At 40.2% G+C, this 23,747-nt stretch overlaps 1 protein-coding gene across 2 annotated transcripts in view; it reads left to right on the forward strand.

Moving 5' to 3' along the window:
* Positions 1-23,747, forward strand: part of SKIC3 (SKI3 subunit of superkiller complex) — a 47,285-nt gene extending 23,538 nt beyond the window's left edge. For both annotated transcript variants that reach the window (XM_053474787.1, XM_053474795.1), the window contains 25 exons: positions 1,517-1,770; positions 1,851-1,953; positions 2,343-2,519; positions 2,631-2,766; positions 3,792-3,870; positions 4,780-4,841; positions 4,943-4,999; positions 5,491-5,559; positions 5,736-5,810; positions 6,266-6,407; positions 6,896-6,989; positions 7,796-7,873; positions 8,808-8,932; positions 9,592-9,715; positions 10,255-10,476; positions 12,445-12,517; positions 12,647-12,700; positions 12,789-12,900; positions 14,618-14,746; positions 15,088-15,212; positions 15,576-15,734; positions 17,559-17,711; positions 18,297-18,424; positions 20,661-20,784; positions 23,107-23,747. In XM_053474787.1, coding sequence (XP_053330762.1) covers positions 1,517-1,770; positions 1,851-1,953; positions 2,343-2,519; positions 2,631-2,766; positions 3,792-3,870; positions 4,780-4,841; positions 4,943-4,999; positions 5,491-5,559; positions 5,736-5,810; positions 6,266-6,407; positions 6,896-6,989; positions 7,796-7,873; positions 8,808-8,932; positions 9,592-9,715; positions 10,255-10,476; positions 12,445-12,517; positions 12,647-12,700; positions 12,789-12,900; positions 14,618-14,746; positions 15,088-15,212; positions 15,576-15,734; positions 17,559-17,711; positions 18,297-18,424; positions 20,661-20,784; positions 23,107-23,184 — 2,932 coding nt within the window. In that variant the 3' untranslated portion in view covers positions 23,185-23,747. The remainder of the gene's footprint in view (positions 1-1,516; positions 1,771-1,850; positions 1,954-2,342; positions 2,520-2,630; positions 2,767-3,791; positions 3,871-4,779; positions 4,842-4,942; positions 5,000-5,490; positions 5,560-5,735; positions 5,811-6,265; positions 6,408-6,895; positions 6,990-7,795; positions 7,874-8,807; positions 8,933-9,591; positions 9,716-10,254; positions 10,477-12,444; positions 12,518-12,646; positions 12,701-12,788; positions 12,901-14,617; positions 14,747-15,087; positions 15,213-15,575; positions 15,735-17,558; positions 17,712-18,296; positions 18,425-20,660; positions 20,785-23,106) is intronic.

The following is a 23,747-nucleotide window of genomic DNA, read 5'->3' on the forward strand; positions in this document are numbered from 1 at the left end:
GGTTTTCATAACCAGTCATCTGAGGATTACTTAAATGTTCAACATATGTCTAAAGCAATGGTCTAAGCAGGAACAGTACAAATACTTAGGGCTGCATTTTAACGCAAGTCCATTAAACTGAACTAGTCTCAGTCATTTGCATGAAGGGGCTTTGGTCACTGTGCACGTTCACAGCCCATGATCAAGGCCTAGAAGGTCAAAACATAGATCTGAGGCAGGACAGCTGTCAGAAATACCGGACAGACACAAGGACCCCTTGATCATCTCACTGCCCTGCTTCATGCTCTCAAGGGGGGCCACAAGACTCCAATCCACAGAAAGAGGACCCCTAAAGCTCACAAGGGACCAGACACAGGAAGCAAACCTTGGGGGCCCAGCCCCATGCAATGGACCACAAAGGCCAATGAGGGGGCTCATGCTTAACCAGACCTCATACTGGTTGTACTCCCTGATGGCTGCCCTTATCTGAGGTTATTGGTTCTCTGATTCAGAGGAAATCCATAACACGTCTTGGGTCTTAACTGCCCTGGCTGACTCGCGGATTGAGGAGTTTTAATAACTAACAGCACAAATGAGCCAAACTGTTCTAAGAGTGCGCTTAACATGGGACCAGCGACAGCAAAGTGTTCCACATTCTCACTTTAGCAAGTGGTGGTCAGCGTAAACGTAGCTTCCTTGAAGCATGTAGACCCAGATGTGTGTCGTACATATACACACGCTAACAGTGGCTCAGTGCGGCTGATTAAAGTTTCATTGCATGGATGGAATTGTCGCATGGTGTTTATAGAGAGGCCAGATCTGACTTCTGTAATTTCTCAGAAGAGTGACATTAATGTTTTTTTTGCCTGACAGCAGGAAATCATTGATTTTAGCGGCAGCACACAGGCTGGTTATGATGGGGCACCAGCGGCCATTTAAAGCCTGGATTGTGTATGGGGGGGTTAATGCCATTAAAAATCTCTCATCGAGCACTAATTGCTGCAGCTTTTGTTCTCCGTCTTACTCTGGGGCCTTGATAAAAGCAGGGTGTTTTGATCAATATACAAACATTAGCGGCTAGGCCTGTCGTCCGATTCCTTAAAGGCGCTGTCCTATTGGACAACCTTAATTACGCTCTCTGGCAAGTTAAGCAAATAAACGTTAGCAGATCAGTCATTTTAATCTTCCTTTCAAAAGTTTAATCACATAAAGACAAAAGGAGTACTTTTTATGAAACCTTCTAAGGTAACGACCTACAACTGGTTTTGTCCCTTAAGCATTCTCTGAAAAATATGACGGACGTAAAATTTTTTATGACTGAGTAATTATTTCAGGGAAGGTTGTAGGCATTCAGCAGTATTATGAATATTGTTTATAGTGCTGGAAGAGTGTGTAGAACGACATCTTTAAAGGTCTTAAACAATTTATGTAGACCATATTTTTCCTATCGGTAGCCCTTTTAATGGCAAGGTCCTAACGAGTCTTTGATTTCCAAGCAGGTTCTCCGTGCCTAATATCCCCTTCTCTTCCAATGTAGCTTTCACGCTGCGCTGAGAGCGGACCCCAAGGATGCAAACTGCTGGGAATGTTTGGGAGAAGCGTATTTAAGCCGAGGTGGTTATACAACGGCTCTGAAATCCTTTATGAAAGCCAGCGAACTAAGTCCAGACTCTGTGTACAGCATGTACAAGATCGCATCTATCAAGCAAATCCTGGGGACATACAGAGAGGCAATAATTGAATACCATCAAATCATAAAGACATCTGGAGAATACGTACCAGCGCTTAAAGGTAGCGTGAAATGACGCGTGGAATATTCTTGTAATATTTTGAACTAGAGATAACGTTTAGCTTTCCTTATTTGTTCTTAGGTCTAGGTGAATGCCATCTAATGCTTGCAAAAGATGCTCTTGGGGACTTTTTGGATGCAAAGGCAGTGGACTGCATAGAAAAATCATTACAATTTCTAACTAGGTTAGTTCAGTGTATATATTTATGCATTCTGTTTATTCTGCAGCACATGTTTCTAAGATCAGGTTGAATTTCAGGACATCCAGTTGTATAAACATTTTCAGACCCCTTGCTACAGCTTGCCCACGATCTGATAATTCGCTTTAGGCACAACATAGAGATGTCTAGGGGGCTGGAGAGAGAGGAAAGGAAGAGGGGATGAGTTTATTCACTAATGGGGAAGCCAGCCACGACACCCCAATCCACAAAAAAGGGCCATATGGACCGCCAAAGCTCACAAGACCCTGATAGTGGACAACTTTCCCTTAAGTCAATAAACCTCAACAATGAGAGTTAGAGAGAGAGAAGATGGGCAAATGAGATGGTACATAAATGTGTGTTTGTTTTTCCAGAGCCGTCCAGCAACGTCCTGACCTTTCGTGTTTGTGGAAGCTACTTGGTGACGCCTGCACTTGTTTACATAGAGTTTCACCATCCAAAGTCAAAGCGAATGTCCCTGGGGCACTGGTTGGCCAGAACGAGGGACTACAGATCATGGGCAAATCAGGAATCCTGGAACTAGGGGGGAGGTAGGAAGGTCTTACTTTTCTTTTTAAACATAAAACCATGTGGGTGCCAGAGTATCACAAAACGTTAATGCTGCAGTTCGCTGATGAGCATGCTTCTGGATGTTTTTTTAGGTGTTATGGCCGTGCACTCAAACTCCAGCCCACAGCGAACCTGTGGTGTGATCTTGGCATCAATTACTACTACCAGGCACGGGACTCCGACATTATAAAGAGTAACTCCGATGGCTTATTGGAAAAATCATTGCAGGTAATGGTTAGTCGTTGGGTTTTATCATACAAGTGAGTTGTAGTGTGAGATTTCATATTTGGTGTGCAACTTGGAGAAAACTACAATGCTATTCCATGGAACCTCATTATGTATCTCATAGATACATCCCATGGAATGCCATTGCTATATTTAATCAAAGTATCAAGCGTTTGACTAGTAAGTAACCCCCTGCCTTAATGTTCCCAGGGACAGATGAATAACAGGGCAAAAGGTGCACTTGCCTTAGGGCTCCTAATGGCAATGGACCTGTACGGCATAGTAGTACTTGTAGTGCTGGGTCATGTGGGAGCCGATCTGGTGCATCTCTATCTGGAGTGTGGTCAGCTATGCCAGAGGGCGTTTCTTTTTTCATGTAACAAGGTTGCCCAGTAAGACTCATTTGCAGCCCATTGTTGAGGTCCCTAGGAAGCAGACAAAAGGGTCAGAGTTGCTGTGCCATGATCCTTCCGCCGGCAGTCACAGGACCCAGAGGTGCTGTGCTGGTAGGAGCTTGGATTGATGTGTATAGAAGTGTGCAAATATCTTTTATGTAAATGAAAAGTCCCATAGCTGTAGAAGGAAATATGTTATAAAAGTGTTGCCAAAGGACTCATCTTGATGGCTCCTGAATTTTTCCTCTGAAAAAACATTAGGTGCACCAGGTGCGATTAAACCTTACCTGTTAAGGCATTTTATTATTTTGCCTGAAGGTTTAATCGCATAAAAGCAGGAGAAAACTTTTAAGAAGCTTTTTGCAGTTTCTATGACAATAAGCAATCGGTGCCTGCATGACGAAAACTATGACTGAGGCAAACTGTTTTGCGAAGGGTTTGGGTATTCAGCAGATGCTAATGCTGCCTTTTATTTAAAAACACTGTTTATTTCAGCACAGTAGGTAGAAAAGCACCTTTAAGGAATATTTCCATTCATCGCTGCCTTCCTTTTTTTCCTTCAAGAAATATGCTATCGCATGTCCAAACACAATAGAATAGAGTAAGATTTTTTTTTTCTTTTTTTAAATTCAGTGTGTTAAAAAGGCTGTGATGATGGACAGCGGTAATTACCAGTACTGGAATGTTCTGGGTGTTATTTCTTCCTCCAAAGGTAAGTGACAGTCTGGTATTTTACAGAAATTACAAAATTGCTCCTAAAATCCCTAAACTCAAATTGAGGTACTTCAAGTTGTTTTATTCCCTTTTATTTTATGGCAGAAGCTGTAATTAGAAAAAGCCCCATAAACATAGCTTTTACATCAGTCTCTTAAAACAAGCACCCGGAGTTGAAATTATCACAGCCTTATACATGTTTTACAGTCTTTTTATTATTACCGTATTTGCTCGATTATAAGACGAGGTTTTTTCCAGAGCAAATGCTTATAATCGGGGTCGTCTTATAATCAGACCTCAACTAGGTCTGACTATGAGACTAAGATCCAGATCTCCCGCAGTGATGCAGGGGACCTGGATCCTTCTGCCCCCCCCAAACTTACCGGAGCTTCTGAGTCCCCGGTGCGTAATCCGGGCAGTGTGTAGAGCTCTACGCGATTCGCGTACACAACTTCCACTGCAGCCGGGAGGAGGTGTGGTTAGAAGCGGGGGTTGTCTCAATCATAGCTTTTATTAAAAAAAAAAATTGTTCACATATGAATTAACATTTACTGGTAAAACTTTTCCTATAGGGTCGTCTTATATTCAGGCTTTTTCTTTTTTTCATAAATTAATATTCAGGTTTGGGGGGTCGTCTTTTAATCAGGGTCGTCTTATAATCGAGCAAATACGGTACTTTTTTTTAGTACAGTTTCTGTTTAAAGTACAAGGGTAGGGCGTGATAACATTATTTCTCACCATGTTTCATTCATTCATACACACACACACACACACACACACACACACACACACACACACACGTACGTGCATGGAACATGTTTATGTTTAGCTGACTCTGGTGCTTGTTATAGAGCTCACCCAATCGAAAATGCTCTGATCTTAACTTCACGTAATCCGTGTTTTTCAGGTATCAATAACCACGCTTTAGCACAACATGCTTTCATCAAATCCATCCAATGCGAACAGAATGTGAGTGCTTCATTTTGTGTCCTGATTATATTGATTGCTATTTAGTTATTGAAAGGGGTTTAAGGGGCAGCATTGTAAATAGCTCTCCTTTTACTCCATAGAATGTTGCGGCGTGGACAAATCTGGGTGCCTTATACCTGGTCAATGAGAGTATTGAGGTAAGGAAGCCTCCCGCACGTATGAAGAACGTAGTCGTGTTTTTTGTCATCTTTTTCAGCAATCGTGATTGCCGTAAGACTCCCAGAGTTTAAGTAGGTAACAAACTATCGTTTTGAAGCAGCATGTATTTAGGTGAAATTTCAGAGCTAACACCATGGCAACCAATCTTCCTGCTGCTTTCTCCACTTTATTGCTGTTCATTAGTCACTAGTGTTTCTCAGACCCGGTCCACAGGATTCATCTATAATTCCAGGTCTCATCGCATGTGCAATAGTAGGTTTTAGATCCATCAAGGTATACGGGAGGAGATTCTAAAATATCAGCTCTTCCTGCTTTGAAGTGACTTCGAGAGGTGTTATCATGCCTGTGTGTTGCTTTGATGTTGACATAAATGTATTTTTTTGCAATAGATTGAGTCATTGAAAGCACATTTTTATGATCTGTAAGCAATTTGTTGTATTTTAATGCTGCGTGTTCATTTTGTGTTCAGCTGAGCCACCAAGCCTTCAATGTAGCTCAGTCCCTTGAGCCATCGTATGTGAGATGCTGGATCGGGCAGGTATGTCTTTGAGACCGAACCTTGTTATTGTTCTTTGAGACTTGTAGACAGAATGAATCATTATTGATTCCCTGTAGCAGTTATTAACCTGATTAGTCGTCGGTTCAGACTATTGCTGTATGGGAGATGCAACTGGTTAGTCATTTGTTTTTAAATATCATTTTCTATTTCACTAGGCGTTGATAGCAGAGGTTGTTGGAAGCTATGAAACCATGGATCTTTTTAGACACACCACGGAGCTCCTCCTGCATGTAAGTCCTTATTGCCTCAAAATCTCACATTGCTTAGGTTAGTAACCCAGTCAATATTTTACTCTGTATTAACAATATTTTATTAATTAATAAAACCTGTCAGAGCGTTGAACCAAAGATAAAAGTACCCAGGGGGAACTGGAACTTCACAATATGATACATTATGTCAACTTTGAAGACCTTGTGTGCGTATGAGGTTTGATTGGGCCCAACATTTGGTTCACATGGTCTTATTACATTATCGCACTAGACATTTCTGCCACTTTTACCTTGACGTTACTATCCAGAGCGGTCATAAATAGAGAATTTTAAAAAGTCATTCTTTTTTCAAGAACCTTTACATATAGCATCCTGCTCCCCTCCGTATATTAGAGTCAGGTCAACGGCTGCTTTTAATTCATAACTCCCAATTTGTTTCCCATTTCTCAGTTGAGATCTTTAATGTCGTTATACAGGAGGAGGGCGCGAAGGGATACGCACAGTGGGTCTGTACAACTCTTCAAGATAAAAGCAAAAGGAACACAGATCTGTATCGTTATGGCATTGTGCAGATGAATGCCGTCACTGCTGCACACCTCGCTTTAACTAAATATACAGGTAACTAGAAAATGGTACTTTCTTACTGCATTTCTTTTCTCATAGAAGACACTGGAACGTGGAACGTCTGAGCTCCCTGCGGGAAAATATATTGATACGATTTTAAGTATTGTTTTACTATTATAATTACAAATACTACTATTCTGACTCTTGAAACGCCTACTGATTTATGATAAAACTATTTTTATGACTGTAAGGGAGCAGCAATCCTAACGGCTTGTGCCATGATTTGTCAGGTTTAAGGTGTCCCCTGTGGGATGACCGAGTCTCCCCTAAGGCAAGAATTGCCACATTAGCCATTTTTCTCCTGGCAGGTATAACTCGTACATGTTGCCCACCGGTACCGGTAAAGTGCTGCCCCTCTGAGTGTGGAATGTGAAAAACTCACGATATCATGATTTTCCTTTGGTGATCTGTTCAACTATTCCAAATTGTATGGCGGCTCCCCTTGTATGTATCGAGCTTACGTTTTGTTTTTTCCCTGGCAGAACGGATTCGGGATGACCATGCCGCTTTCTCAATGCTCGGCTATTTAAGTGAACATCTGAACTTGAGGATCCAGGCCAGGGAAGCATACGGCAGGTATTACAAATCCAGGATTAGCTGAGGAACGTGATGTCTCCTGTTTGTCATTTTGTTTAAAGTCCTACTTTGCTTATAAGAAAGAAAATCTTTAAACAAAATCTGAAATATAAAATCTGCACCTCGGTATTCATGTATACACCAAATCTCTGCAGTAATACGAGGCCTGAATTACCTATTCTGTATTTACTTAAAAGGTCATAATTATGTATTACAGAACAGTCAAATAGTTTGAAGAGACCGCTGAGGTCTTGAAAGTCTTTTATGGCTTTACACATCATTGTCTCCACTGGTCCAATGAAGAGAGACAATGATGTAAAGCCATACAAGACTTTCAAGACCTCAGAGGTCTCTTCTTCAGACATTTCTACTAAGGACTCCATTTTTACTTGGGCCAATACAGTTATAGATTTTTCTATAGGAAGTTTGTGAATGTTGTTATAAATAGATAATGGTACATTGTGTGCCATAGGCAGATCTGTATATAATCTAGAGCCATAAAATATGAATTAGCTATACTTCTTTGTGTTTTTTTTTTTTTTATAATTGGCAAGTACACAAGCAGAATGAGTTTGCTACTTACCATCAAACACGTGAATAAAACGTCAGCATTGAGCATTGATACTATTGATTAATTGGAGATTGGTAATATTGGTAATATTGGTAATATTGATTACTTATGTGCTTGTCAGGGTTACTACAGTAAAACCAGCTCAGATTCCATGTCAAATGATTATTATCATCGCTTTGTTTTCCAGTAAGCATATTTCTAATTAGATTTTGTTCTCTTATTCCCCATGTTAAAGGGCCGTTTCAATTCTTCATGACATGGAAGACCAAGTGAATTATAATGTTGCCCTTCGTAACTATGGCCGATCACTATGGTAAGAGCATATGTAGCAGGGGGGAGCTGTGGATATGGAACTGATTGTATGGCATAGGAGAGGTTAGCTTTCTATGGGGTTTAACCACTAGGTTATGGCTGAACTGTGGTGAGATACATTAACCATGCAGTAAGTGACCCCCTTACTGGAGATAGTAATGCATAGTTAATGGGTCGAAATAAAACACATCAGCAGCATCTCACTATTGAGTCGGCAGGAGTTTACATATATATGTCCTGATCCTGACGCGGCTTATTGTTCATAAACTCTTGTGCGGAATCCATCCTACATCCATTGAAAGGGACCTCTCAGCCATAACCAGATAGATATCTTTCAATATTGCTGTTTTCTATATCATTTTTACTGTGATTGCAAAAATATCTTACAGCTCGTGGAGATGCCGAAGGTGTCTCTTCATCTATCATGTCTAGTTTAGTGATAATCGTCATTCCGTGTCTGCCAAGCTCCATTCCAGTTTTAGACAGGTTATATAATAAAGGTCAATGGGGTTAGCTCTAAAAGACTGTGGATTTAGCATAATTTCTGGGATCTAATCAGTAGTTTTTTAAGAGTGCACGTATTAGAGCTAATAAGCATGTGTTAATGGAACAAATTCTTAATGGCATTTGAAGGAAACTTCATGGGTAATATATTTAATCGTAAAACCGCATTCTTCTCTTTCATTTTTTGTTTGATTTATATATTTTCTATATACATAATAAATTTGAATCCTTCACTACAGATTCATTGTATGCCTTAGAAAGTTCTAATTATTCCTCCTCTCTGCACCCTCATGGTACATTAAAGGGATGTGCAGACTGTTAGTAAGCTGTCTGGTGATCGGCGTGTGACGGGGAAGCGTTTGTAGTCTGGCAGGTGGACAATTTAAAGGTTACAGTAAATACAATATCAAAGTGAATGTGTTATTTCTCAGTGCTACGGGTCATTATGACGAGGCCATCCAAGCCCACTCGACCACCCCCCTGACTGATTTTGATGACCTCACTGGGATTGCTCTTGCGTACTTTAAGAAAGGATTATTACAGGACAGCGTGAAAGGTAACATCTTTCTTAAATGCAGTTTATTCTAAAGCATCTTTTTATCTTTTTTTTTTTTTTTGCCAGACTGCAAATGTTTTATATTCTTGTGGCTGTACATTAAACGTTACAAGAAATGTGTGTGGCTGATGGTGATGGGAGTTGTAGTTTGCCATACCCACTAGCTCCTTAGAGGTAATTCAAGTAGTTGGCTCCTCTGCAAGAGTGAGAACCATATTTGCTGTCCAACGCCCAAAAAATATTCAGGCTTGATATTTAAAAAGTGGGCCATTAAAATACGGCATTGCATCTTTATTATCTGGCTTAATATGTTGAGTCTCCTAATTAAACGATGTTTGGAGATCAGTACCTACAAAATGTATAAATACAGTCAAATAGTACAAGTCTCTTTTTGTAAGGATTCCATTGGGGAAAAGGTCTTTACCGACATTGGGTTGTCTCGCACTAAACAGTATCACATTTGTCCGATGGACCTCAATAACAAAGCCAGCTTTAGGATTTCTAGCTGTTTTTTTCGCAATCTAGATAAACTGTACTTCCAGCAACCAACCGTGCCTGCCTAGTTTGTCTATGTCCAAACTGAAGTAGAAGAGACAATCATTTAGAATGACATTAATAAATCTTTCTTGTGTCCATTCTGTTCTTCTGCTTGTGAATAGCATATAGGAAGGCCTTATCCATTGCAAAGTCCGAGCAAGAAAAAGCACATATCCTCACCGCACTAGCAATAATCGAATACAAGCAAGGTGAAGCTGAATCCTCAAAGACTCTCCTCTTCAAATGGTAAATGGATTATTAAAATGCAAAACCTACATCATTTATGGACAAATGTGCACATTATCAAGTTTATGCCTTTTGTAATGAAAAAATGGGGCCAAAAATAAAACGCCTCTAATTATGCCTCCTGACCAACTGAGCCGTATCCGTTTAAAGAAAACCGGACCTCCAAATACAGAAGTGTGAATTCTGGACACGAACGGAGTACAATTTGATTTAACATCTATGTAGAATTATATTAATTATAAAATATGGTGTTCCCAGTAAAAAAAAATGGATGTTAACAAACAAAGTGGATGAATAATGTCCTGTTCCAGGTGACAAGATGTTACCACTAATGGCAGCTTCATTGCAATGAAAACTTATATATCATATTTCAAACTTTAAGCACAAATATTCTGCCAAATATTTATTTTTCTATGTATGATAAAAAGTACTGTATTTTTAAGCCGTTTTTAGCTGGCTGTGAATTGTTTAATAATGTTTGGTTTGCACGGCTGTGTCCTTCACTGTCATCTAACATAACCTTTGCTTCCTTCTTCCAGCTCTGTTTTGAAGGAGCCAAGCATTGAAAGTCTCCAAGCTCTATGTGCCCTAGGAGTCGCAAAGCGGGACGTAACTCTAGCCACTGCCGCACTTAATGAGCTGCTCAAACACTCCCGGGGTAAAGATAATATCTATGAAAGATGTCTGATTACTTCTGCCATATACATTTTGCAGGGAAGATATGGTGTGGTACATAGACAAGCCTGCAAAGCAATACACAGGTAACCTCTCTCCCTCGTATCTTCTGTATATTTATATGTGCGTGTGTGTGTGTATGTGTGTATATATATACCGTATTTGCTCGATTATAAGACGAGGTTTTTTTCAGAGCAAATGCTCTGAAAAATACCCCTCGTCTTATAATCGGGGTCGTCTTCTAATCAGACCTCAAATAGAGGTCTGATTAGGAGACTAAGATCCAGATCCCCCGCACCGCTGCAGGGGACCTGGATCCTCCTGTCGTCGCCCCCCCCCACACACACACACTTACCGGTGCTTCCGGAGGTGAAGTTGGCAGCGGGGGTTTGTATGCGTCCGTCGCAAATACCTTCCACGACTGTCAGAGATCAGAGTTCCAGAGTTCCTGATCTCTGACAGCCGGGGAAGGTATTTGCGACGGACGCATACAAACCCCCGCTGCCAACTCCACCTCCTTCCGGCTGCCGCGGAATGAGACGTCAACCCGCTGCCCCGGCAATACAGCAGGCAATTGGAAGCACCGGTAAGTAAGTGTGTGTGTGTGTGTGTGTGTGTGTGTGTAGGTAGGGCATTTCTGGAATGCCTTACACCCCTATATGCCACTCTGGCACTTAGGGGGTTAAAAGGCATATTATGGGGCAGAGTGGCATATAGGGAGGTATAAGGCATTTCAGGAGGCAGAGTGGCGTTAAGGGGGCATTTAATAGTGCACTCTGCCTCCTGAAATGCCTTATACCTCCCTATATGCCACTCTGCCCCATAATATGCCTTTTAACCCCCTAAATGCCAGAGTGGCATATAGGGGTATAAGGCATTTCTGGCAGAGTGCTCTATATAATGCCTTTTAACTCCCTTAATGCCACTCTGCCTCCTGGAATGCCTTATACCTCCCTATATGCCACTCTGCCCCATAATATGCATTTTAACCCCCTAAATGCCAGAATGGGATATAGGGGTATAAGGCATTTCTGGAGGCAGAGTGGCACATAGGGGGTCAAAAGGCATACCATGGGGCACAGTGGCATATAGAGGGTTAAAAGGCATATCATGGGCCACAGTGCCATATTGGTGTGGCAAGCCTGGGGGCAGATGTGCGTAACTGGGGGACAGGTTGGAAAATACAAGAAATAAAAACAAAAAAAAAATATTTTTCTCAATCATAGCTTTTATTAAAAAAAATAGTTTACATGAATTAACATTTACTGGTAAAACTTTTTTCCTTTAGGGTCGTCTTATATTCAGGCTTTTTCTTTTTTTCCTAAATTAATATTCAGATTATGGGGGGTCGTCTTATAATCAGGGTCGTCTTATAATCGAGCAAATACGGTATATAGGCAGGGGAGGCTGTCTGAGTGTATTAGAGAGTAAGATACAGGTCCCCTGCACCGCTGCGGGGGATCTGTATCCTAACCCCGCTGCCTGCCCGGCGCCCGGGACTGCATGTCCTGGGCGTCGGACGCTAGACCCCGAATATAGGCTGCACCCCCACTTTAAAGACTTAAAGTGGGGGGGGGGAGTGCGGCCTATATTCGAGCCAATACGGTATATATATTCACACAAACCAAGCACTACACAGGTAACCTCTCTCCCTCATATCTTCTGTATATTTGTGTGTGTGTGTGTTCCATCACAATGAAGTTTGTTCCCTGCCCATTAGGTTTGGCCAAAAATTTGGTGCCCGCATTGACACGCTTATTCTCGTTCACCCTATCTTACATTCTCTAAATGTTTCCCTATCTTCTCTGAAGCCACAACGAGGCATGTTCACTACAAACCTGATGAGCAGGGCAGGTAACAATATAAAGTGTGTGTGAAATAGTTAATTGAAAAAGAAATGCAAAGGTGAATAACCAAACTGTTTCCCAGCTGACCGTACTGTCAGAATGTCTGATGAATCCATGTTTGCTAATCAGTTTTGTGCTTATTTGCTTTTGTAAACTTACATTTTGCAGTTAAATCAATGCCAACTATAGCTTCTCAATCTCTTTCAGTCATCCTGGAAATCCTCAGCTGTGGTCGTTACTGTCTAGGCTGGTTCCCCGTTATGCTCCAAGAAATGCAAAGGTAAGACCTTGGTTTGTTCTAGGCTTTTTTTTTTTTTTTTTTTTTGCGTTAACAAAAATAATTATGATCCTTAACAATATGAATGGCATTCTCGTAGGTAATATATTGATTAACATTTTTATTCTGTAGGGTGGAGCAGTTGCTGGGTCCGTAGCTCATATTCTTAACTTAAGTCAGGCGAAGGTAAGGTCATTTCCTTACTTTATGGTCCAAAAGTAAACACGGTCCGTCACATCGCTTAACCGTACTCCATTATCATTCCTTCGCTAAGGAATCCTTGTTGTATGCAGCAGTAAATGAACTAGCAGCTGGAACCCTTAGCACTGACAACGAGAAGAGAAACCCTCTGAAGACTTTGCAAAGATCAGCTCGTTACTTCCCAGGTAAATGCATTTTGTTGCCGTTGTAATTTTTTACACAGGAAAATGTGATATTAGAATTGATTTGCGAGACGTCTGTAGTGGAATGCTTTCAAGATGCTACTCATTCATGTAGCTCATGCCATAAAATATTGAAGTAATATTAGCTGTTCATCTTTTTTTTCAAGAAGGAAACCTCAGTCCTTCGTATTTCACCTGCCTATTATACCATTTACTAGTACTGACAGCTCCAAAATATACCAGTTTGAAGTCTAGAATCTAACACAGACTAACGGGCATGGCCAAAAATTTTGTTGTAGCCAAAGGTGAACAAACCTGGAACAAATAAGCGCCTCTCCCGGAGATAAAGATACTGTTCTAGAGGCTAAGAAATCCCTGCCCATAGCCTCAAGATATAATCTAAGGGCATCCAGGTATCATCATAGTAATGGAAGCGTCTGGCGGGTAGCCAGGTGGCATAAAACGCAGGTGGAACTTTTGCTTGGCAAAAAAAGGAGTACAACGTTGCAATCGCAGATCGCAGACAACTTAGTATGCAAGTATGCATTAAAGAGATACAAATACCTTAATTGATATCAACAGATATTGAAAGGGTTGCGTAGAAAATGGACATTACACACACATGTTGTGAGGAGTTTGAGAAGTGATGGAATGGTCTGCGCTGCGGGAACGGGCCACTATTTATTATTAATAATAATAATAATAATATTATATAAAACCTCCTTCGTTTGGCACGCTTCTGCCCTCTTGTGTGCATTTTTAGTATAACGATTTAACTCATGTTTGTTTTGATTTTCATTTTAACCTCTGCATATCCAAGGGCTTCGGACACATTGTATCCAAAAGAAAAGTTTACATTTCTTCTATTTGTTTTTTTCAACAGTGAATACTGTTGTACTTTATATATTTACCCATTAATTACTATGAAAATAAAGTAATACATCCACCTTACCAACCTATAAATAATCCTGCCAAACAATACAAAGGAACAGGGGGAAAAGCTGCACAAAATATTGTGATCAGAACTAATATATTGTGATCAAAACAGATCAAATTACTTTGTATCCCAAAAATGAACTACCTCTCATCAGCTAGACTGACCAGCTTCTAACCCACCCTTGATTTCCTCCCCGCTAACCTATATCCTGATCAGAGTAAAGCAGGGAAAGAGATTTAATACAGGGATCTATTTCCACGGTGTCATGATGTACTTAATGTGATCTCAAAACCACAATGTAATAGAACATCATTCAAGATAAGAATGGGTTAAAGCCCTCCTAGCAGGTAATGTTTTAAGGTGGTGCTTATTGTAAACCCTCATCTTCTATATTTATATTTGTAAGTGAAATAAAAGTTCTCAAACTCTTTTCAGAATCTAGATTTATAGTTTTTATCCCATGTCATTTCTTTTTGTAACCCCAGTTCTGTGAGTTTGGGTTCGGCTAATTCTCGTTGCTTGTAGAAAACGTGTTCGCTGGCAACCAGACTTGCTTTTGGCTGGCTTTCCAGCTATGGGGAACGATTGCCTCCGTTAAAACCAATAGCAGTAAAGTGGAATAGCAAATATAATTACCCAGTCTACAGTTCATTGATTTGGTAAATTTGCTCAAATTTCAGCCTAATACAGGCATTTAACAAATAAACATTTTTGCATGTACGATATGTATATTTTCTGTCAAATAACGTTAAATAAAATAAGGTTTATTGATTTTCTTTGCAGATAACCCTGCGGTATGGGCTGGATTAATGGCTGCTTGCAAAGCCGAACACGCCGCGTCCTTCCTCAGAGATGTGCCGTCCAAAGAGCGTAGTATTAATACGGCCCTGCTGGTCTCCGTGAAATCAAAGAGTGAGTATTCACTGACGCAGGACGAACCTTTCACAGGGCTGTATGTGTCACCAAAGGTCATGTCGATAAGCCCTACCTGTTGTAAAAATGATCTGGCTGCCCATGTTCTGTCATTTCCATATCCGCTTATACAGTTCTTTATACAAGTGGTTTTATCGCATGTCGCTGCTAGATTTTAGATCCATGTAGTAAATGTTCTGTTGGTTTATTTGTAGCGGTTAAACTCTGTCAGTGGAAATGAGGCGGTGTAACACTATATTGTTAACACACTATTTTTTTTGGTAAATATCGGCATTAGATATTGCATCCACAAAATAAGACCTATGTTTCCGCATTTTCAGCCCAAACAATAAAGAATGTGCCCATAAATTATGTCCAGGCGCTGGAGAACTGGTCTTTGTGTCAAGCTGTTTCCACCTTGAAGGACCAAGACAGGATATCAGAGGCTGAAAGTCTGTGCAAAAAGGTATTTTATGGGACGTTATCCTGCTAGCTGCATAATATTTCTTTTACAAAGCTGTTCTTCTCTGAAGTGATTTTACATCTCCATATCCATTAAGTATTAATACCCTTTGTAAATGCCTCAGAGGGTATGATTAGAGCAGAGGAACGTGCTGGCTGGTGCGATCAGTCGATTCAATACAGTAGATACTCCGTAGACCCTACCCTTGACGAAGGGGGGGATCTCATGGGCTTCAGCCTATCCTGTCTATTCTCATTATCTGTGCCATGTTACCTGTATTTATAATATTTGGGGAAAGAAAAACTTTTGATATCCTTTCCGGGACACTGAAAATGAATCCTGATTTATGTTTCCTCCTCGTTACAGGCTTTGCAGAGCTGTCCAGACCAGCCATCTTTGTTTCTTCTCTTGAGGCAGGTGGAGGCTAAGCAGCTCTTACGCTCCCGCGCTCAACTCCCTGAACCTGTCCTAGAGGAGCTGAAGAAAACTGTAATGTCCGGCGCTACTTCGTACACAGCTTGGCATGTGAGATATATACCTTATACATTATACAGACAAGATGTATTCGCTTAATGTATTATACAGGGTCAGCCATTTTTACGAGAATGGTTTGAGAGTTTAAATGTTGCATCTCACATCCAAGATTAATAATAATTTATTGGTTTATATAGTGCTCTTATATTCTATATTCACAGTTTGAATAAACCCCTGTATTTTCTGTAATACAAGACTTAATATTTGTGCAAAATCCCATTTTTATTTTAACAGTTCATAATTAGGAGTATCTTTCATTTTGAGAAATGTGTTGGGTAAAAGTTCTTACGACCTTCCAGGGATTGCCAGTTATTCAGGCTCAGGTTTGCAAGTCTGTTACACGGTTATTCATTTTTAGTGCACCTGATTAAATCACCTTTTTCGAAGCAGGTATTTACTTTGTGACTCTGTGTGTCAGACTTCAGTCCTTGAGGGCCACAAACCCACCCATAACACAAAGTGCCACACCATGATATTTTCTTGATTACAAATCCCAAAGCTGGCCCTGAGGACAGGGTTTTACATGTAGCTTACTGGTAGAGATACAATGAAATGTCAAGCTCAACAAAGTTAAGTGAGAGTAGACCTCAAAAAGGTTGTTGTAAGGGGTTAACTTCCCAAACATCATTTTTTAACAATATAAAACTTTCTCATTCATAATCTTTGTCAGCGAGACTTAATTGTCATGTGACACAAAAGCAAGCACTGATAGATTATTGCATTGATTACTGAAAAGTGTCTTAAAATGTTTGTTTTTTTGTTTTGAGGTATGTAAGCAAGGTATCTACTTTGAAGCTTCACTTTTTAATGACAACTCAGCTTTTTTAATTATGCATTAGGATGTGCCATCCCTGGAAGGGTTTTTTAAAAGCCAGAGCGAGCTGGCCCTGCATGCTGCATGGTTTATTCAGTGAGTTATTAGGAAGGTCTAACCCTGGTGGGCATCTGTTACAGGAAGAGCTTGGCTGGATCCGTGAGGTTCCTTTAATGCCAATGAACTATGCATTAAAAAGGTCCCACTCAGCTTCCCACGGATATCCCTTTATAATGCATTATTATATACACAGTTAGCCGGGTGTTTCGCCGAGAAGCTCTTTGCTGAGTGAATAAACCAAGTTTTCGTTGACATCTCTTTATCCCACTTCACTAACCATTCTTGCTGCAAAATCATCTGCAGAGTTTCAAATTCTCTAGTTATTTATTTTTTTCATAAGAATGTAATGGGTTTTATATAGCTTTGTTTGACTCGTTTCCATTGATACACTATAGTACTTAGAAAATATATATAGGGGAAGTACAGTGCCCGTAGAGGAGAGAAGAAAGCTACAAACCAAATACTCAAGGTGGTCTCCCTTAAACACACCATAGAAAAACTAGTTAATAGAAATTAGAGAAGTGAGCTATTGGCAATATAAATGAATATAAATAATGAAATGTGTTTTTACACCCTGTGATTCAAAGTTAAAAAATGTATACTTTGTATATAAATATCAAAATTCTTCTTAGTGCTCGATGAGCTTTACAACTAATATATGACTGTGTGACTCATTCTTTACGAAAAGCTAATAGATTGTAAGCTCACTAGAGTAATCGCCTCCTGTACCAGTATGTCTTAATGCGCATAAATGTTACTGTCAATTTTTGTATTATCAGTCTTGTTAATATTGTTAATTTTCACTCTCCCCTATTGTAATAACATAACAGATATCTGCGGGCACTGATTTTTATTATTTATTATTGGTTTTGACCCTCTGGCAGTGGATGAGTTTAGAGAAGCGCAGTATGAAGTGACGGCGTGTGTTCCTTTAATTCCAGTGGCTAGCGGACGTGTACCAGTGCCAAGGCCTGATGATGGATGCAGAGATGTGCTATAGGAAGAGTTTGCAGCTGGCATCACAACAAGGAAGCTGGAATGGGAAGCTCTCCAGCCTTCTCCGCTTAGCTCTTCTTGCACTTAGAATGTGTATGGTAAGAAATACAGTCTAGATTATGTTTTATGTGATAGTAATAAATATTTCATTTAAAAAAATGCATGTTCACTTTACATATTCTGTGGGAAGCACTTTGTGTCTAAACCTATTGCTTTTTGTTGGAACTGACACCCAAGGGACTGCTAGTTGACTTCTGTGATTGCTGTACCCACTTTGGCCATGACCCCCCACTTTGGTCACACCACCCCCACTTCTGACATACCACACCCACTTTTGATGTGCCTCACCCATTTTGTGACCGACATCACCCAATTACACACAGGGTATTTTGCATTTATAGATGTTAAAGCCAGTAGTAGCACAAGTGCGCCTCTTTGTTGTGTATCTAAATAATGAAGATAAAATTGCAACGAAATTACAGATAACTGTATGGAAAAAAAGATAAGGTAGTGTGTAAATTGCATTTAAGTGAGAATATAAACACAGTAAGTGTTCTTTTACACGTTGTTATTTAGACCCAGGTTCCTCTTTGCTTATGTTATAGATGTGTAGCTCTATCATATAGCTGTGATGACCCTGGTGATATGAATTATTGGAATATTTGCATTTTTCCATTATGTAGGCACAGGATGCTGACAGTCGCTGGCCGGCACTCCTTCAGGAAGCCACGAGTGAAGCGCTGAAAATGACTGCATGTCCTCTCGCCATCCTTCTCCAAGGACTACTGCAGTTCAGTACCAAGGGCTCACGGTGAGAAACTCAATTGTTTGTCCTCTGGTCAGTAGCCAATACTAATTGGCCCCTTTCAAAAAGATGGACCAAGCTGATGTGATGTGTGGGCTTATCAGGACAGGAGGAACGTGGAGCCCAGCTTAAACATCTCCCCCCGTTCTGTCTCTGGGTCTTCGTGCATCTTAAAGAGTGCTTGTGAAGACTCTGCCTATCCTGTCTGTAAGTCTGGTTCTCATATGGGGTCTGCCTTACGTCCACCACAGCTGGCGCACCTCTAAATGACCCTCGGCCGGAGAGGAATTGTGCATCGACAGCATATTTAGACCGAGTTGCAAAAATGAATAAAACAAGAATGCTCCTTTAAATAAAAATATGTAACCAGAGTTCTAGTTCTAGGTTGTAAAATACCGGTATATGAAACATAACTTTTGAGAGGGCAAAATCTAGCATGTTCATATTTTTATGTTGTAGTATTTCCCAACATTTATCCGTCAAGCATTATCAGTTAACCTCCTCCCCCGGCTGAGCTCTCCAACTTCTGTGAAGTACTTAACAATCAATTTGAATTACAGCAATAATACATGATATTATATAATGACACAGGTAGCTCACATTTTGCTGACAAGAACATGTAAAGTGCCCTACAGAATGTGGGATGCATTAAATGACAGAAGGGAATGCATTGTTTATGCATTTATACATCCCACACATTGCAGGGCAGCACTTGTTGGCAACCATGCATATGCATCATGTAATCATGAAAAATAACTGATAATGTGTGAAACCAAAAACCAATGTAATACCATTAGAATCTGATGCTGTGAGACCTGAATATAACTTGATATATAAATATAATATATGGAGTGTTCTGTGTCACGCCAGGTCGATTTTTTTGTTGCCACTATGCTGCTTCCATTTATGGTAAATGATGATTCAGATAGAATGGATAGATACAAATATAATCTAGAATCATTAGGCTAAAGACAAACAATGCAAGTTATATAAATAAAGATAAAAATCTAGCTGATTGCTTAAATATATACTTCAGCTCATTTTTTTTACATAGGCAGATGAAGGGTGAGGGACCTCCGTTAGAAAAGAGACAGGGAAACCTTCAGCATGTGTGTTTGCAGAGGAAGACGTTTTTATTTTAACTCTCCAAAGTAGCAAATCCAAATCCATAGCACCTCATGGGATATATGTTATTAAAAGAGCTTCAGGGTGTCTTGGCAAAACCATTGGCAGCCTAGTTGGGCCAAATGTTCCTTATCTGCCGTCAAACTCTGCTTCTATGGATGCTTCTCCAACAAAAGAATCAAGAATGCCCTTTAGAATTCCTCACATGACATACATGGGTAGCTACGTGGCCCAAGTCTAGGAGGAAGGTTCTAGGCAGTTATGCAAATTATACTATTCTATATATATATATATATATATATATGGCATTTTTATATATATATATATATATATATATATATATATATGGCATTTTTGGAGACTTTGGAAATTATGCTAGCTTGACTAATATTCTTTAACATGACTGAGGGTGGTATTTACCCTTACACTTTTGTATATAAGCGTCAGCGTTTGCTGTAATCTTTTTTTCCCTGAACATTTTGAGTTAATATACTTTATCACCCCCTTAGATATGTGTCGCTAACTTTACAAAATCAGAAAACATCAGTTTTGTATCTAATTTGTTGACAGAGATTGCACAGTTTAAGCTGGTACATCAAATAAAGGTATCTTAATCACTTAGACAATGAAGAGCAATGTAAAGGTGTAAGTCGTTGCACGCAGTACAAACCTTGCCTACCGAAAACAGCATCGTCGGTAATTAATAGCTGGCGGTTTTATGTTAATGGGATTTTGAAACTTATGTTGTATCCACGGTTGGAAGAGCCACAAGCATTGCATGTGAAGTAGTCATAGCTGTAAACAATGCTGTAAGGATTCTCTGCCAATATTCTGAACTTGTGATATATGTATAGACCGGTAGATATATATATATGTGTATGTGTATATATATATATAATGGCATTTGCCTATAGAACGCCTAGGAGCATTTTAACATATCCATTATTAATCTTGGGAAACAACGGGGGTTATATGTAAAGCAAGAATATTCCAGCATATATTGGTTGCTATGGTGAATGCTCCACTTTTGTTCCAGAATTGTTCTTTCCATATAGCCCCCAATGTTTGCAGTGTTAAAATACTGAGTAGTTAATTGACCCATTTGTCTTTTCCTCAGGAAAACACATCAGCTTTTGGAGAAGGTGGTCTATCAGAGTGCCTGCAGTGAAACGGTTGCATCGGTTGCTCGGTGGTACCTCTTGAGGCATTTGCATGCCAAAAACGATGACATGTTAATTGATGTAAGTCTCTGTTCTTCGTGCAGTGATTGTTCCTGACATGTCACTTTTGTAAAAACATCAATTAGCCATGTCGCTCCAATATGTCGTGCTCAAAAAGCACAAGACGTTTTTCCAGGAACCTGTCAGCTGCTCGGGATGTGTTAATCATAGTTAACATTTGTCAACGGATTACTTTTTTTTAAGCTGGTCTTTACATTTTTGGTGGTTTGTTTTTTGGGGGCTTTTATTTTTTTATAGCTATTGGCGGTTATTAAGAGCAGTTCCAGTACAAAATTTTAAAAGATTTCTATTCATAATGGCAACCTGGTCATTGGTCCAAACTCCAAGAGGATCCAGTTTATACTTTCCTTTTTATAGATGACAGGCCTTTAGCTGGACAACCTCCGCTTACCCCAGAAATATATTCAAAACCAGGGATGCACAGATATATCGCTGGCCGAAATATAACGTCCGAAAAGGGCATTATCGGCAAAATGCCGAAATACAAAAAAAAAAAAAAACGGCCAAAAATAATCGTCCCCGGGGCCTGGGCAGGCAGACACTGGCAGATGATAGACACATGCAGCCCAATGGAGCAGGACTGTACTTCCCCAATATTGCATATTATAATATCTTGTTTTGTCATCAATATTTATTTTTAAATGAAGAATAATATGATGAAAAGCTAATAAATATTAATATAAATATCAACTTAAATTACAGGTTTGGCTGGCAGCGTAAATGGGCAACTGTTTTGAACTGAAAGTCAGTCGCACCGTGTGCAAGCCCAGTAAAATACCTAGTTTTGTCACCAATATTTATTTATCAATAAATCATAATAGATGATATGATAGAAAGATAATAAAATATAACTTGTCCACAAATTACAGGTTTGTATCTCTGAGTTTAGTTGATTGATTGAAAAAATAATATAAGACGTCCCTATAGGAAAAAAAGTTTTACCAGTAAATGTTAATTCATGTAAACTATGTGAACATTTTCTTTTAATAAAAGCTCTGGCTTTTTTTATGGCTATGGCACTCTGGCATTTAGGGGGTTAAAGGGCATATTATGGGGCAGAGTGGCATATAGCGAGCTATAAGGCATTTCAGGAGGCAGAGTGGCGTATAGAGGGTTAAAAGGCATTTCTGGAGGCAGAGTGGTATTAAGGGGGTTAAAAGGCATTTCACAGAGCACTCTGCCTCCAGAAATGCCTTATGCCCCCCATTTAACACTCCCTCCCCCTCCCTCCTCCAAACTTACCGGAGCTTCTCATTCCCGGGGGGGGAATCGGGGTAGCGTGTAGAGCCCTACGCTTTTCGCGTAGACAACTTCCGCTGCAGCCGGGAGGAGGTGTGGTTAGCGGCGGGGATTGTCTGCGTCCATCGCGCAGACCTTCCCCGGCTGTCAGAGATCACCGGGAACTCTGATCTCTGACAGCCAGGGAAGGTCTGCTCGATGAACGCAGACACCCCCTGCCGCTAACTGCACCTCCTCCCCGCTGCAGCGGAGGTTGTGTAAGCGAATCGCGTAGAGCTCTACACGCTGCCCGGTGCTTAGTCTTAATCGAGCAAATACGGTAGATTCCCTTTAGTTTGCCCCCCCCCCTTTACCTCTAACTGCACCTTAAGTTAACTTTATTAAATTAATTAACCCTCAGTCCTCCGCATTAAATTAACCCTAAAGACCCCATTTACCATAACTGCGCCTAAATTAACCCTAAAAACCCCAGCAACCGTAGCTGCCCCTAAATTAACCCTAACGACCCTATCAACCATAGCTGCCCCTAAGTTAACCCTAACGACCCCATCAGCCATAACTGCCCCTAAATTAACCCTGAAGATCCCATCAGCCATAACTGCCCCTAAATTAACCCTAAACACCCCATTAACCATAACTGCCCTTAAATTAACCCCCACCTCCCCTAACTTTCAGCAACCCAAATATTAATTTTATACTCAGATGAGTTCCTGAGCCATGTGGACGCTATAGGAAATGGGAGGGGCCAACCTTGAGTGTGACTGCAGGGTGGGACTGGAAGAAAGGGGCGGGGCCAATCAGCAGTGACTGCAGGGAGGGACTGTAAGTAGTAACTGCTGTGAGTCACACTGAATGAACCGGATTATAAAACAAGGCAGTTTTTCTAAAAAAAACAAAAAAAAAAAAAAAAAAAACCCAAAACCTTATTTTATAATCGTTAAAAATCGATTCAACTAATCGATAATGAAATTCGTTGGCAACGATTTTCATTATCAATTTTATCGGTTAGTTGTTGCAGCCCTTATTACTTTTGATTTGTATGTATTATCCACTAAAATTATTATTATTTTTTTTTTTTTGCAGGTACTTTTACAAAATGCCAAAGCAAAAGGAGATGACAGGGTTCTCAATCTGTACAGTCAGCTTGTCGCAGCCTCGTAATTTCAAAATGTATTCAGGCCGCACTTTATCACCCAGGACCAGATGAACATATTTTATGGGGAGCTGTCACATGCCAGATAACTCGCCTATAAGCCTTAAGGGGACACTCCAGCCAAGATATGCGTGTTAATGCATATCATAGCCCAGAGGTCCCTTTAAATTTCTGTCAGGTCCCTTTTGGAAATGCATGGAAGATTCTGCAGAATCCCCCCACGTTCAGGAGATGTATTTGGATGAATACATCAATTTACATGTACTACATTTACTGCCAGTTAGCTCCAGTGCTTGCTCATGAATGCTGGGGGTCTATTTAATGGGAGCACCTTCCTGCCACTGATTGGCTGCTCGAAGAAACCAATCAGTGACAAGAATTGTTGGACCATGGAGGAGGGGCTGCAGCCTGTATGCTACATATTTACGATATTTGTGATAATGCAGAGCAAAAACACAATTGTGTTAAAACGTATTTTGTGCATTAACAAATTGCCCTGGCTATGGCTTTGATGTATGTAGAAGCTTGAAAATAAATATCTAAATAAATGTAAAAATGGCAGACAAAGCAA

The sequence above is a fragment of the Spea bombifrons genome, chromosome 1 (assembly GCF_027358695.1).
Source record: "Spea bombifrons isolate aSpeBom1 chromosome 1, aSpeBom1.2.pri, whole genome shotgun sequence".
In the NCBI taxonomy this organism is placed as follows: domain Eukaryota; kingdom Metazoa; phylum Chordata; class Amphibia; order Anura; family Pelobatidae; genus Spea; species Spea bombifrons.